The following is a 15000-nucleotide window of genomic DNA, read 5'->3' as shown; positions in this document are numbered from 1 at the left end:
ATAATCATATGAGAATTAACTTTGAGGCTCAATCAGGAATTTGTATCGGTTCGTTCTTAGAAATCTTTACTTTATGACGTAGTTAATTATACGACGTAAAATATCGTTTCGAATTAATGATAACCTTGAAAAGTATTTCTCTTGAAATATTTTTATTATAGATTTTATTAAATCCTTTGAATATAATAAATCTTTTTGAATCGTTCGAAATGAAAATTTTTATATACAAGAAGATAATCGAAGACGATGATCTTAGAACATTGTTACTTTGTGTTAAATTTGATATCAAACAAGTGGAAATTGAAAATGTATCTTTCTATGTCATTGGTCAATCCATTTTAGTATCGAAATTAACAGGTGGCACAGGTTCGTATTATCGATCGATCGAAAATCCGTAATACAAAGCAGGTGTACACATAAGCGTCCAATGATTAATTATTGAGGTTTATATGAGCGCTTATGCATTCAAATCTGTAAAATCGATTAGACGATTAATTTGAATTGACGTATGTATATATACGTATGCATCTATCGTATTAAGCCATTAAATGGGATAGTTAAAAATAACGTTGTATTTAATATTTTTATTTTTTTATTTTTTTTTTTATAAGATCCAGGACAACCTGCCCGTTATTTGCCCGTTCTTTTCACCTGTCGCGAATACGATCGAGACTAACGATAACCTGTGTGTGAACTGGTCGACATAACCCACGCGATTTTTTGCACGTTCATCACGCACGAGCGAATCCACGCCAAATATTCTTCTAGCTTTTAACGTCGCTAAGCAATTCAATGCCAAAGTCCCGTCATTCTTTATATGAATTATTCTACGTATGTACATATATATCCTCGAACGATATTTATGATCACCGAGCAAGTTTGTCCTTTATTCACGTAATCGCAATGAACCCCACATGTTCGACGGCTATTGTTAAATCTGCTACATTTGCCAATAGGAACGTTCTCATTTTTTAAAAAAATATTTACGAATTTACTTTACGATATTCACTAATGTACAAAATTATATACTTTAACAGGATATATATATATATATATGCGTTACGTTTCAAGAAAAAAGAGCAAAAAAAAAAAGGGTCAATTTTTAATAAATATTCCTTCTTATTCTTTTCGCAAATTCGTAATTTATTTTGTTAATAAAAATTTTTCGTTTCCTTACGACAAAGATTAATTAGATGATATGATATTAGAAATATAATTGAATTGAAAGTTTCATTTAATATCTTCGAAAGATTGTTACTTTGTAATGAATGGTCAAAAATTTTTTACGATTAAAATTTTCAAATATTCTTTATAATGTAATATTATCGAATGAAAATATCTTATTTTTCTTTGGGCTTTTCTAAATGCAATATATGTCATATTATATGAAATCTTTAAGAACTAAACTCTATTCGATTGTAAAGGATTTCACAAAAATGATTTTTCTTTTTTTTTTTTTTTTTTTTTTTTTTTTTTTTTTTTTTTTTTCTTTAATATAACAAATCATACAATATAAACATTTAGCCGTGGAGATTAATAGAATGTTAAATTTAAAGTTCGAAATAAGGTGCCGAGGTACGTGCATAACATACAACAAGAACAGAAAATCGTATTTCACGAATTCGAATGTCTTTCTTAGGGTGAAAACATGGACCCTGGGATTCACACGATCATAACTCGTAATTCTAAAACTTTCGAAGGTTAAACGGGGAAAGGGTGGTCATTGGAGAATCGTGAACATGGTATCAGTAAAGTCACTTTCACGGGCCGTCGATCCTCCTGACTACATGAGTACGGTACGAAAACACAGGATGTTAAGCCGCACGATTCAATCCGTGGCAAGAAGGCTGGCCAAGGCTAAACCAAGCGACAAATTACACTTTATGGACTCACCTGATTAATGTGCTTCAATTGATCAATGAGTACGCTAGTGTGCGTTCGTATTTAATACAAGGCAAGGCTGGCCAAGAGACTAAACCAACCGACGAATTACACTTTGTGGACTCACCTGATTAATGTGCCTCAATTGGTCAATGAGTACGCTGGTGTTCGTATTGCCGTAGGAAGCCGTTGACGAAGCTGTTGTCACCGTGAATTCTGGATTGTACCTCTGTGCACTTAGACTGGAATCGACCACGGTCTTCGAGTATCTTAACAGAGACATACCAAGAGAAATTAGAATGAGTTAGATCGTTAATAGACGATACATATATATATATATATGTATATATCTATCTTTATATATCTAGGTACTTAAGAAATTTTTATAACGAGCGAAGGTCATATCCTATCTTCGTTAAACTACGAAATGGATTACTTTGAATTTGCGAGTAAGGTAGGTCGTGCAGAAAAATAATTAGGATGAATAAAGAGGAGAGTATGAGGATGAGGCAAGAGCGGGATCAAAAGTTCCTAAGTAATATATTTTAAATTCTTTTTCTTAGGACTTTTTTTTTTTTTTTTTTTCTTTTTTCTTTTTTTTTTTTTTTTTTTCTTTTTTTTTTTTAGGATGATCCTTCTCATAATTTTTTCCAGATTGTCAAGATACAAGCTCGAGAATTTTTTTGACCTTTCTATACATATAACATATATTGAAATAGTTCGATGTTCGTGTTTTTTTTGTTGTTAATTAAGAAAAATAAAAAGATGAAAGAAGTAAACATCGTCGGACGCTCATTTTCCTTTTAGCGTGACCTTTAAAAAAACAATAAAAAATAATCCATTGCCCATAGCAATTTTCGGAAATAGTATTTCTTGGAATGTGGTATATATATATTTTTCTTTTTTTTTTTTTTTTGTACGAGCCGTCGAATAAGATCCAGGCACCTTTCAATGTTAGTTCGATAAAACAACGCGTGTCGAAAGGAAGGAAGCAAGCAAGCAAGCAAGCAAGCAAGCAAGCAAGCATGCAAGCAAGCATGCAAGCAAGTAAGCAAGCAAGCTAGGAAGCAAGCAAGCGAACAAGCAAGCAAGCAAGCAAGCAAGCAAGCAAGCAAGCAAGCTTCCTTCGTCTGGGTTACTGGTATTTATGGGAATCGTAACGAAGGAGAATCGTTCGAAGAAAGACGATGCGAGAAAAGCCGTTCCGATTCATTGGCTGCTCGTTGTAATCTTCCGGACTGGTGTTGTTGGGTGTTGAGAACAAAAGAGAGTAAAACTCGGCCTGTGTATTTCTTGGAACGCGTCGTCTTTAGCTTATCGTTTTCGCGCTCCGATCATTCGTCGAACTCGTTTCATGCGTTTGATAAAAGACAAAAAAAAAAAAAAAGAAAAGAAAGAAAATTGTAAAAAAAAAAGCGAAAAGAAAGGAAAAAAAATTACGACAAAAGGAAAAAGAGAAAGAAAAGAAAAAAAGAAAACGAAAAAGATAAAGTACGACGAAGTATACTGTAATAGTTCGATCTTTTTTTTTGTTTTTTTTTTGCTTGTTTTTTTTTTCTTTTTCACGGACATCCGAGATCAACGAGATATTTGGTTGAAAAAGAAAAAGAAAGCAAAAAAAAAGAAAAAAGAAAAAACGCAGAAAATATTATTCGATTTAATTTTTGAACGAAACGAACGAAAAGTTCACTGATAATTTTCAAAATGTATTTACTCTTTTTCGACAATCTTACTGTTTTCTACCTTTGTAACCAAAAGGATTCGTAGTTTTGCGATATGACAAAACGAAAAAGAGGAAAAAAACAGAAAAAAAAAAAAAAGAAAAACGAATGAACCTAAAGATTCTCGAGAAAGTGTAATTTCTGATCTTTTTCGACTCGTCGTCGTAAAGAAAATTTCGTCTGACAATGGATCACATTCGATTCATTCCATGTTAAATTAAATAAAACAATAAAAAACAAGCGTTATAGAAAAGTGTTAAAGACAAGTGTTATAGAAAAAAAAAAAAAAAAAAAAAAAAAAGGGAAAAGAAAAAGAAAAAAAAAAGAAAAAAACCAAAAAATTTCTTTCTTAAATTACTCCAACGAGATAAGATTAGAATTAATTTTCTGCAAATCTATGCGTGAAGAATAATCAAAATGATGGAATGATTTAAAGGGAACTGTCTTCGTATTTTCGACGAAATTCCAATATCTCCTCTTTTGCCGATAGTAAGAGGAGAGAAAGAGAGAGAAAGACAGAGACAGAGACAGAGACAGAGACAGAGACAGAGAGAGAGAGAGAGAGAGAGAGTGAGAGAGAGGGCTATTTAAAGAGTAACGAGCGTATTCCCTCTCTGGCGATTCTCCTATCGAGACTTTAGAATCTCCGATGCGTGCGAGCAACGAACGGCCCGAGTCATTCATTAAGTCACACGGACGTGCTTTCACCGATACAATGAGAATACTGTATGTGTATAAACGTATAGGTATGTGTATATGCGTGATACTGCTGCTCTGGCTCGGTGCCTCATTTATCGTCGATTAATCAACGCTAGTTCTCGACTCCTCTTCCTCATCTTTCTCTCTCTCTTTCTCTCTCTTTCTTTCTCTCTCTCTCTCTCTCTCTCTCTCTCTCTCTCTCTCTCTGTGTGTTTCTCTCTTTCTGAGCGAAAAGGCGGGAAAAAAGGATCGTCGAAAAAGGAGAGATAGAAGGAGGGAGGGAGGGGGAGAGAAAAAGAGAGAGAGAGAGAGAGAAAGAAGATATATGTACGTATGCATGGAAAGAAAAGAGGAAGGAAACTTTTGCAGTAGTATCGCGAATCTTCCTCAATGCTACCCATTCACGAGGTACGATCTTCTTCTTCTTCTTCTTCTTCTTCTTCTTCGTCTTCTTCGTCTTCTTCGTCTTATTCGTCTTCTTCGTCTTATTCGATGTTCTTCGTAAAGACCAAGAGAATTGTAAGTTATTAGAGATATTGCAAAAGCACTGATATCATATCATCAATACAAATTATTCTTAAAATTTACGTTATATTACAATAAAAGAATAATTATTTTTCTTACAAGGAATGAATATATTTGTGTACAATTCTTTTTTTTTTTTTCCTTCCGTTATTGTCATTTAACAAGAGAAGTAATTTTTTTTTCTAAATAATTCAAATTTAAATGCTGAAATATTTATATTACTCGTATGTCCGTCCGTGTATCTTACGTAAACTTTAATACTTTTAATGTCTGCCAAGTGTTTATTAATATCTACAATATTTAACACACACACACACACACATACATATACGAAATATACATATTATATTTATATCATACTTATTAATACAAATTTCTTGAAAAATATATTTTATATAATTTTTGAAGAAGATCATTGAAGATATTAATATGAATATATTTATCAATATATATTCAATTAAATTTATAGATTTTTCTTTTCTTATATTAAATGATTTCACGATAGTTGATTTACACGTGCACACACATACACGCACACTCTTTTATTATACACAGGCATACACATACGCACAGCTAATGTCACGCGTCAATCGATTTTACGAGTGATGGAAGGACCCTTCGCAGACGAATTAATATTTCAATAGATGGCAAAAACATGGACGGATCTCCGTGATCGCATGCGAGTGCGTGTGCGTATGCGTGTAAATATAATTCATTTGTCAGATGACTACCAGTCTATATATATATATATATATATATACATATATATATACACATTTCTTTTATTTAATTTTGTAATAAAAATTAGTAAAACATATATATATATATATATATATATTTTAATAAAAATATAATATGTATAATCTAAAAAAAAATATATATATATATATTTTAATAAAAATATAATATGTATAATCTAAAAAAAAAATATATATATATATATATTATATATATCTACATAAATAAAAGTGAGAGACACACAGATACATATGTACACACGAAAATATTCGAAGAGACATAGACAATCAATATATTTTTTTATCCGAGAAAGGACGATGCGTGTTCGTGAAAATCTTGAAAAGATATTGGAATCGACACAGGAAATACCACGTGATTAATTCGATTTCATCCCTTGGGAGCTTTTGTAATTGGAAAGGGTCTTGGGAACTTTCGATGAAACCAGGTGAAACCTTTACGAATCAAAGGATCTGTGATTCGGGGGCGTTGATTTTCGAAATAGACCGATGGACGAAGACAAATTATCACTTTTCTTCTTCGTTATTATCATCGACCAAATGATATTATCCTTAAAATATACATTTCGTATTAGTTTGAATCATTTTGTAAAGGAAATACATGAAATTTATCTTCAACATTTCTATATATTTTTATGTAAAATTTTTTTCAACTAATTTTTCTTTTTTCATCCCTTTTTTTTTTTCTTACGAATATGGATTTATACAAAGATGAAAAAACGAACGATTATATCATTTATATATATATATATAAATTTTTATTTTTCTCTCTCTCTGTCTCCCTCTCCTTCTCTCTTTTTTCAATTATTATACAAATTCATAAAATCCTATCATTTTTACATTTAACTTTTTATATTAATTTCTGTGTTCATTTTATCTTTTTTTTTTTTATATATTTTATTTTATTATAATTACAAAGATGAAGAAAATGAACTTTTATCTTACGTCTCTCTTTCTCTCTCTCTCTCTCTCTTTTCTCATCCTCGAAATCCTCTCAACTACAATAAGAAACAAATTAGAACGTTTAACGAGAAAACATCAAAGTAACAATGCTCAAGGATCCGATCTAATATAATGTAGATATACATATATATATATATAAGTAAAAACCAGTGAAGGAATAATTGGGCCATTATGATTCGAGTACACGTTTGAAACAAAACATTGAACGCAAGCTTAATACCAGTGGGATCGTTACAATGCTCACCCTAACTCTTCTCTACGTCCAACGTTTGTTCATTCGCGAGGAACCGAGTTTCATACTGAATGAAACCGACGTACGTTCGCATTAACTATGGTATATATCCCTCTCCCCTATCATTTTCTCTCTCTTTTTCTCTTTCTTTTTTCTTCTCTCTTTCTCTCTTACTCTAGTCTCTAATAAAACGTTGCAAGTGGATCGAATCATTTGGTGAACCACCACCTGGTCGTAACTTTCTCCTTCTTTCTTTTTCTCTTTCTGTTTTTCTCTCTCTCTCTCTCTCTTTCTCTCTTTCTCTCTTTCTCTCTCTCTCTCTCTCTCTTTCTTTCTTTTACTTCACATTCGGAGATCTAAATCGGTCGAGATTAGTCGTGTTTACTCAAAGTGGCAAGTGTAGACATAAGAAACATATAAAACGTTTGTTAAATCGGGATCGATAAAATGTCTAGAAAACGTGCAGGTTTATAGTATTCCACAGGTTTAACTATTCCTATCGTTTAATTTAAACATCGGATTTGTATGTTTTAATTCTCATAATCCATCGAATTGAGTATGTATATTTTTTATTTTTTTTTCCTTTATCAACGTGATGATATATCAATACGATGTGACTCAATGTTTAAGGTTTTTTCTTTTTTTTTTAAATAATTAAAACAAATAAAAAGAAACGTAAAACGAATTAACGATAGACATACATACACAGTTTTAGAATCTTACGTAATTATAATGCTATATTATAATAAAACAAATATATATATATATATATATATATATATATATATGTATATATATATAAATTTTAATAGAATATATAATGTAATACATTTTGAAGTATACAACAAATTTTTATGCAATATACATACATATTGCGTTTTATTAACATATAAATAAATAAATAAATAAATAAATAAATAAATAAATTGATTAATTAATTTTCGATTAAAACGATAAGTACTTCGTACATATTACCCTGTATATTTATTATATGAATATACATATTGTATGCATAACTTTAATAAATCGATTGAACATATTTTGAATCAGTAACATCGTGCGGTTTAAATTTTCCTTCTAGCTTAATAATTCATATAAAGCAATGAACTCACGCGAAAAGTTAGAACTTCGTTCTCAATTAAACGTGTCGGCAGGTATTAATTGGACGAATGGAAGCCACGAGGCAGACAATTAGCTCAAAGCGTTTCCTTTTTAGGTCGTGCGAAAATATATCGTACGAAACGATCTCTCTCTCTCTCTCTCTCTCTCTCTCTCTCTTCTTCTTCTTGTTTTTTTAACGTGTGACAAATTGCGTCGACGTCGTTCTGCTATCGGTACGACCTTTGACATGCCGTAATAAAACCGGGAATATTCGGGGCCATTATCGAGGATAGTAATTAAGGACACACTTTTCTAATTAATCATCAACAATCTACGATAACATAAATTTAACTTTAAAGAATAAAAAAGAAGAAGATATATATATATATATATATATATATGTACACAAAAAAGATATATAAGAGTAAGAGTTTGGTGTGCGCGCAGCTTAAGAACTTACGGGGAATTATTAATCAACGTGGCTGCGAAGCAGACGATGCCGGCTATTAAGCTTCTTTCACACCGACTCTGACAAAATCATTATCTCTTCTTTTTCTCTCTTTTTTTTTTGTTCTTCTTTTTCTCTTTCCTCTCTTTCCATTCTCTTATTTCAATACAATCCTACGAATATTTAAGTAAATCGAACATAATTAATATTAAGGTAAAAGTTCAAAAAAACAACATTAAAGAAAAAAAGAAAAAAAAAATGACAAAAAAAAAGGAACAAAAAAAAAAGGAAAAACGAAAATACCAAAGTACGAAATAATTCGAATGTAATTGCAGAAAGAGAAGAAAAAAAAAAAAAATGAACATCCTTCTTCGAATTAATAGGACATAAGTAAAAAGTTATGACATTACGAAATATTTGGAATCTCGGAAAGGGATGAGAAAGGGGAAGAAAGAGAAAAAGACATTACGTTCGGATGAAATATCCAATGGTATTCAATGTTATCCAATGATATCCAATGGTAAAAAAATACATCTCCATTTGAAATTATTCTACGATCGACATTTAAAACGTAACCGGTGCTATCTGTAGTTGAATATAATAGTTATCAGGATTCGCCCTATCGATACAATGGCCAAGAAGTATAAATTTCCAACCGGTCATTCTATACCGAAGAAAGAGGAATCATCAGGGATATAACGTTCACGATGGTTGTGTTAGCGTAGCACGAGGAAGCTCCAGAAGATCTCTCTTACCAACTTCCACCTCTACTTTCACTCCTACCCTTACTATCCTCCCTCATCCGAAGCCGCTACCATACCAAACCCTATCCACCTGAAGTATAGTATCTCGGGGTTGAAATCTAAATGAGATTCGATCCGAGCATAAGGAAGCCTCGAGGTTCTTCTCTTAGCTTCGATTGAATCCTCTTCGGCCAATCAAGGAGGATAGGGAGAGGGGGTGGATAAGGGGCAGGAAAGGGGGAGTGGACGTTGAGGAAAGTGAAACCACCGTCTTTCCATCGCCATTTCCATCAACCATTACTACTACTACTATTACTACTACTACTACTACTACTACTACTACTATTATTATCACCACTACTATTATTTACCGTCGATCCCGAGCTAATTCAATTCGATCTTACTCTTGGTCGGTATTCTCCCTTCCTTTCATTCATTCATTCCGTTCCGTTCCGTTCCGTTCCGTTCTGTTCCATTCCATTCCATTACATTCTGTTTTGTTCTGTTCTGTTCTGTTCGTTTGTTCGATGCAAGCATAATTTTTTTTTTTTAGGAGATTAGAAGATAGAAGGGAGATAAGTGGTAGATAGGTGTTACCATCGTCAGCACCCTCTCTCTTTTTCTCACCCTCCCACCATCTTTCTTACCGATTCCTCCAATCCTTCCTCTTTTAGATTTACGAGTTTAATATGCTCTTTGTATGCGTTGACGCAAAAGGAAGACAACGTTGAGGATATTTCTTCGTTCATCGAAGAACTCTACTGAATACATGCATTATATATATATATAGATATATATATATATATATATATATATATATATATATATATATATAAAGAGAAAGAGAGGAGAAATATCGAGAGGGAGAGAGAAATGTTTTCGAGGGATGAGAAGAAATTCGCGAAAGGTGTCACCCGTTCTGCTTTTCCCTTTAGTAAAGGCGTTCCCTTTTCTTAGGGGACGTTTTCGAAAGGATCTCTTCCCCCCCCCCTCCCGTCTCTCTCTCTCTCTTTTTCTCTCCTTCTCTGTCTCTATCTCTGTCTATCTCTTTTTCACGAGAAAATGGACGACGAGCTTTAGATAGTAAAGGCTATAGAATTTCTCGAAGGAGGTGGAGTCATAGAACGATCGAAATAATTGGAAGGATGAATGAGTTATCGCGTTAAGTGGTTTCAGGGGTGACGAGGGGAGAGAGGAGAAGGAGGAGCTCAGAGTTAACAGAGTGGGATGACGTTTTGTAACAAGGACACGATCGAGTGAGAGAGAGAGAGAGAGAGAGAGAGAGAAACCAATTTTCCTTTAACAGCAAGAAGAATTTGCTCTACTATTTTACGTCTTAACTCCTACGCTTTTATATCATATTATTATTATTAGTATTAGTATTAGCCTTCTCTATGAACGAATTTCTTAATTTTACATTCAAATTTCTATCCTGGTACGACCATTATCGACCCACGTTTGATCATTACGCTTATGAAAAGTACACGCTTATATGGTAGCTTATGTTGTATGTATAAAAAAAAAAAAAAAAAAAAAAAAAAAAATACGAAAACAGAAAGAAAAGGGAATAAAGTTATTTCAATATTTTATTATTTTTCATTATACTAACTAACAGCACAATTCTTCAATCTTCTGTTTTTTTTTATTTTTTATTTTTTTGTTTTTTATCTTTTTATTTTTTTATTTATCTCTTTTTTATCTTTACACGCGTACCAATAATATATTTCGAATATATATATATATGTATAGGAGTAAACAAATATGTCTCCCGTGGGGGAGAGTTCACAGGGTGGGGAAAAAAAAAGAAAAAAAAAAGAAAAAAAGAAAATAAAAACAGAAAAGAAACGAATGTTTTTAGTTCAGGTATTAAATGGTCAATTACATTTCCGAGCTTATTATTTTACCTTCTTCTTTTCTTTCTCTTTTCCTTTTTTTTTTTTTTTTTTCGTTTTCTCAAAGAGCAAAACCAAACAAGCCCTACGGGGGTAAACTTTACTCTCACCACTTTTCACCCTCTCCCTTTATTCCCCTCCGTATTCTTCTTCTACGTGTATTAAAATGACGCAATAAATTTTCCATTACGACGACAACGGCCAGGCAATTCATTCGAGACAAAATTGAAAGGACACGGACGCGAAAGAGGGAGAGAGAGAGAGAGAGAGAGAGAGAGAGAGAGAGAGAGAGAGAGACTAAAAAAAAAAAAGAAAAAAAAGAGAGGGAAGGAAAAAAAAGAAAGAGAAAAAGGAAATAACTGTTAGATTTTCTCGTAGCTTTATAAATTGTATCATGATTCTTTTGGTTTTATTTTTTCTTTTTCCCTTTGTCGTTGTTGTTGTTGTTATTGTTGTTTTTTTTTCCTTCTTCTTCCCCCTCCCCACTCCCCACTCCTCAATATAAGCAAATCGTACGGGATACGCGAACGAAAAAATGCTCGAACCCTCGTGGTGGACCATGGTAGAGTATTCACACACCGCGTTTGAATTTATGGTAGGTACGAATTCGAGATTGCAGCCACTTTTTCTAAGGGAAGAAAGTTGTTGTGAACTTGGGGAAGGACTGAGGAGTTAGCAGGAGTTAGGGGTGTGAGGGGGCTTGCTAGGTAGGTGGATAGGTGGGTGAGGATTTAGATGGGGGTAGGGAGGGTTGGTTGGTTGGTTGGTTGGTTGGTTGGTTGGTTGCTATAGTAGGGGAAGAGGGTGAAGGTGCGAGAACAACGGGAGCGGAATCGTGAAATACTGTTTCGAGAGTGTTACGTTCTACTGTACCACGGCCTGCCAAAGAAATATATTATGGTTGAAGTGATTTATTGCGTTTCTTCCTTTCCTCTTATTTTTTTTTTTTTTTTCTTTTTTTTTTTTCCTCGAACGTTCAGGATTGTACGGGACTGTCATACGAATTTCTAAAGTAAAATTTTTCATTAACATTTACATATCATTCATCGTAATGACATAAACATAATGCAAATCTACATACGTTGTACGAAGGATCGGAGAGGGATAGAGGGATAATATTTAATTATTATATCGTTTTATTATATCGATATTTTCATAGTTATTCTTTTTTTTTTTTCTTTTTTCTACACAAAAAATAACGATACTTATTATTATATTTGTTGAGATTTATTTGAAAATTGAAAGAAAAAGAAGAAAGACGGAAAAAGAAAAAGGATTTTCTTTAGATTTTTTCACAAACAAATTGAAAGAAAAAAAAAGAAAGAAGGAAAAGGAAAAAAAGATTCTCTTGAGATTTTTTTTACAAATTTCACAAATTTCATTTGTTGAGATTAATTGATGTTGAAAGAAAAAAAAAAAAAAAAAGAAAAAAAAAGAAGGACAAAACAGATTTTCTTTTTACGAATATATGCATGGATGTTCTTTAATGTCGAAAATTTGAAGAATGTCAATTTTAAAATCATAATCATGTCGTTTAGAGAATTTATATTCCTTTCCTTTTTTATTCTTTTTAAAGATTTTCTTTTTTTTTTTTTTTTTTGTTAAAAATAAATATTACTTTATTACGGAAATATTTTTCACGTACATTTTTATAATTTTAAGTAAAACGTCTCTGATTAAATAAATACATACACGTGTTTGTATTTTAATATTATATATACATACATAAATACATACGTATATAATATATATATATATATATATATATATATATATATATATATTTATATATATATATATATATATATATATATTTATATATATATATATATATATATATATATATATATATATATATATATGTACATTTACTTATGTGAAATTATTTTAATTTGGAAAATTGAAGAGTTTAATATCGGGAATATACGAGGCATCGTTAAAAAATTTTCCTTTTCCTTTTTCGGTATGAATAAACGTTGAAGAAATTATTTATTTGATGATACGTTGTTATTCTTACAAATGCGTATCGTACTGTAGTATAAATCTCAATATTACGATGAGAGAGAACGTGATGGTATTGGGAACACAGTGCTGTAACAGAAGCGAGGTATTTGGGTGGGGAGAAAGGATCGTTATCTGTTATGCGTTCTCCTTTATTTGCAATTTAGTAATCATGGAAAATTGGCCGTACCACGGCGGCCAGTGTTCGTTGTAATGACATTTATTGAATGTAAGTCGGTAATCGAGGTTCAAAGAAGCGCTCGAAGGTTCTCTTCCCCCATCCCATCCCACCTTCCCCTCTACCGAGCCCCACCACCCCTTTTATACCTCTATTACCTTCAGTTATATACCCAAAGACAATTATATAGAAATATTTTGTCAATAAAACGAGGAGAATAATTTCAATGGACGTGCGAAATTGCATTTTGGTGAAATTAAAAAAAATTTCTTCTTTTATCAAACGTTAATGAGTTTAATATTGTATTTTTGTTTTTTGTTTTTCTTTTTCGTTTTTTTCTTTTATTTTTTCTGTATTCTTTTCTCTTCTTTTTCATTTTCTTTTTCTTTTCTTTTTTTTTTTTTTTTTTATCTTCTTTTGCAAATCGTTCAACCATGATTACGATTAAGCTCGATGAAGTCTCGATAACTCGATTATATAACAATAGATGTTTAAAAAAAATCACCTAATAAGTTTTAAATCCAATTCTGTAAGAATAGAATGAACTTTTTTTGTTCTTGTTTTTGTTTTTTTTTTCCTTCCGATTTGTTCGTATTTTTTTATTATAATTAACGATAATTATTATGTAAAATAAATGATCACTATAAAAGAATATTTATAATAATTGTAATTACAACGAAATAATAATACGTAAAAATATGTTATCGATGATAAATAATTGAACGGCAGGATTAAGTCCGATTTAATAGTTTTACCATTTAATCGATAATAATAAATCGATCACTATTATTAATTAATAATCATTTATTACACAAAAACTGATCATTCATTTGTATAAAATATTGACAAATTATTATATATTTAAAAATATTCGAATTACGATATTGAACATTGACAGTTTTTCTAATTAATCAATTCAATCCAGACATTTTATGATATTTTATTATAAATATTGATTAATTATTTTAAAGATTAGAAAAATGATTAATAAATGTTTAATAATATTCATCGAATAAAATGATATCCACTATCTTTTTTTTTTTGTTTTTTTTTTTGTAAACATTTCCAGGTGTCTTACGATAGACAAAGAGAGAGAGAAAGAGAAAGAAAGAGAGAGAGACAGAGAGAGAGAGAGAGAGAGAGAGAGAGAGAGAGAGAGAGAGATAGTCCTCCATCATTTTGTAGACAATATGCCTATCTCCTTTGTAATCGTGAATTATAGATTAGAAGGTTACGTGACGAATATGAAAAGACACATAATATTACACTGTATTATACATATATATATATATATATATATATATATATATATATATATATATATTATAGTGAGATGAGATAAGAAATCATAGGAAGTACGAGAATGAAATTCCAAAGGAGAGGTAAGAACAAGTGGAAGCTACGTTGAAAATATTAAATGACATGGTAGACAAGGAAGAGGATGTATGCGAATGATATTACGGGAAAGTAAAGGGGGAGAGAAAAAAAAAAAAAAAAAAAAAAAAAAAGAAAAAAGGAAAAGGAAAAAAGAAAAGAGAAGAGAAGGTTAGTGGTAGAAGGGAAAAGCCGGGTAGAACGAGAGGAAGCACGGGAGTACGGTGGTGGCAGAAGAATACAAGGAGGGAGGAAAGGAAAGGAGGGGAGGACAGGGGAGGGCAGGTGGTATAGGATACAAACGGAATATTAACGAAAAGAAATGCTTTCGGGCTACGTTTTTTATAAAGTTGTAATTCGAGTTAGTCCGAGAAACGGAATGTATTAATCAATGGTAGGATTTATTAATTAAGTGAACGTACAAAAACAGAGAGAGAGAGAGAGAGAGAGAGAGAGAGAGATAGGAGAAGTGATGAAAAAGAAGGAA

At 31.6% G+C, this 15000-nt stretch overlaps 1 protein-coding gene across 1 annotated transcript in view; it reads right to left on the bottom strand.

Moving 5' to 3' along the window:
• Positions 1 to 15000, bottom strand: part of LOC124948817 (division abnormally delayed protein) — a 121691-nt gene that overhangs the window by 2092 nt on the left and 104599 nt on the right. Inside the window, exon 6 of the mRNA XM_047493025.1 lies at positions 2009 to 2150. Within this exon, the coding sequence (XP_047348981.1) occupies positions 2009 to 2150 (142 nt within the window). The remainder of the gene's footprint in view (positions 1 to 2008; positions 2151 to 15000) is intronic.

The sequence above is a fragment of the Vespa velutina genome, chromosome 4 (genome assembly GCF_912470025.1).
Source record: "Vespa velutina chromosome 4, iVesVel2.1, whole genome shotgun sequence".
NCBI lineage: Eukaryota > Metazoa > Arthropoda > Insecta > Hymenoptera > Vespidae > Vespa > Vespa velutina.
The sequence above is the reverse complement of the archived record's forward strand: the minus strand, read 5'-3'. Positions and strand labels throughout refer to the sequence as shown.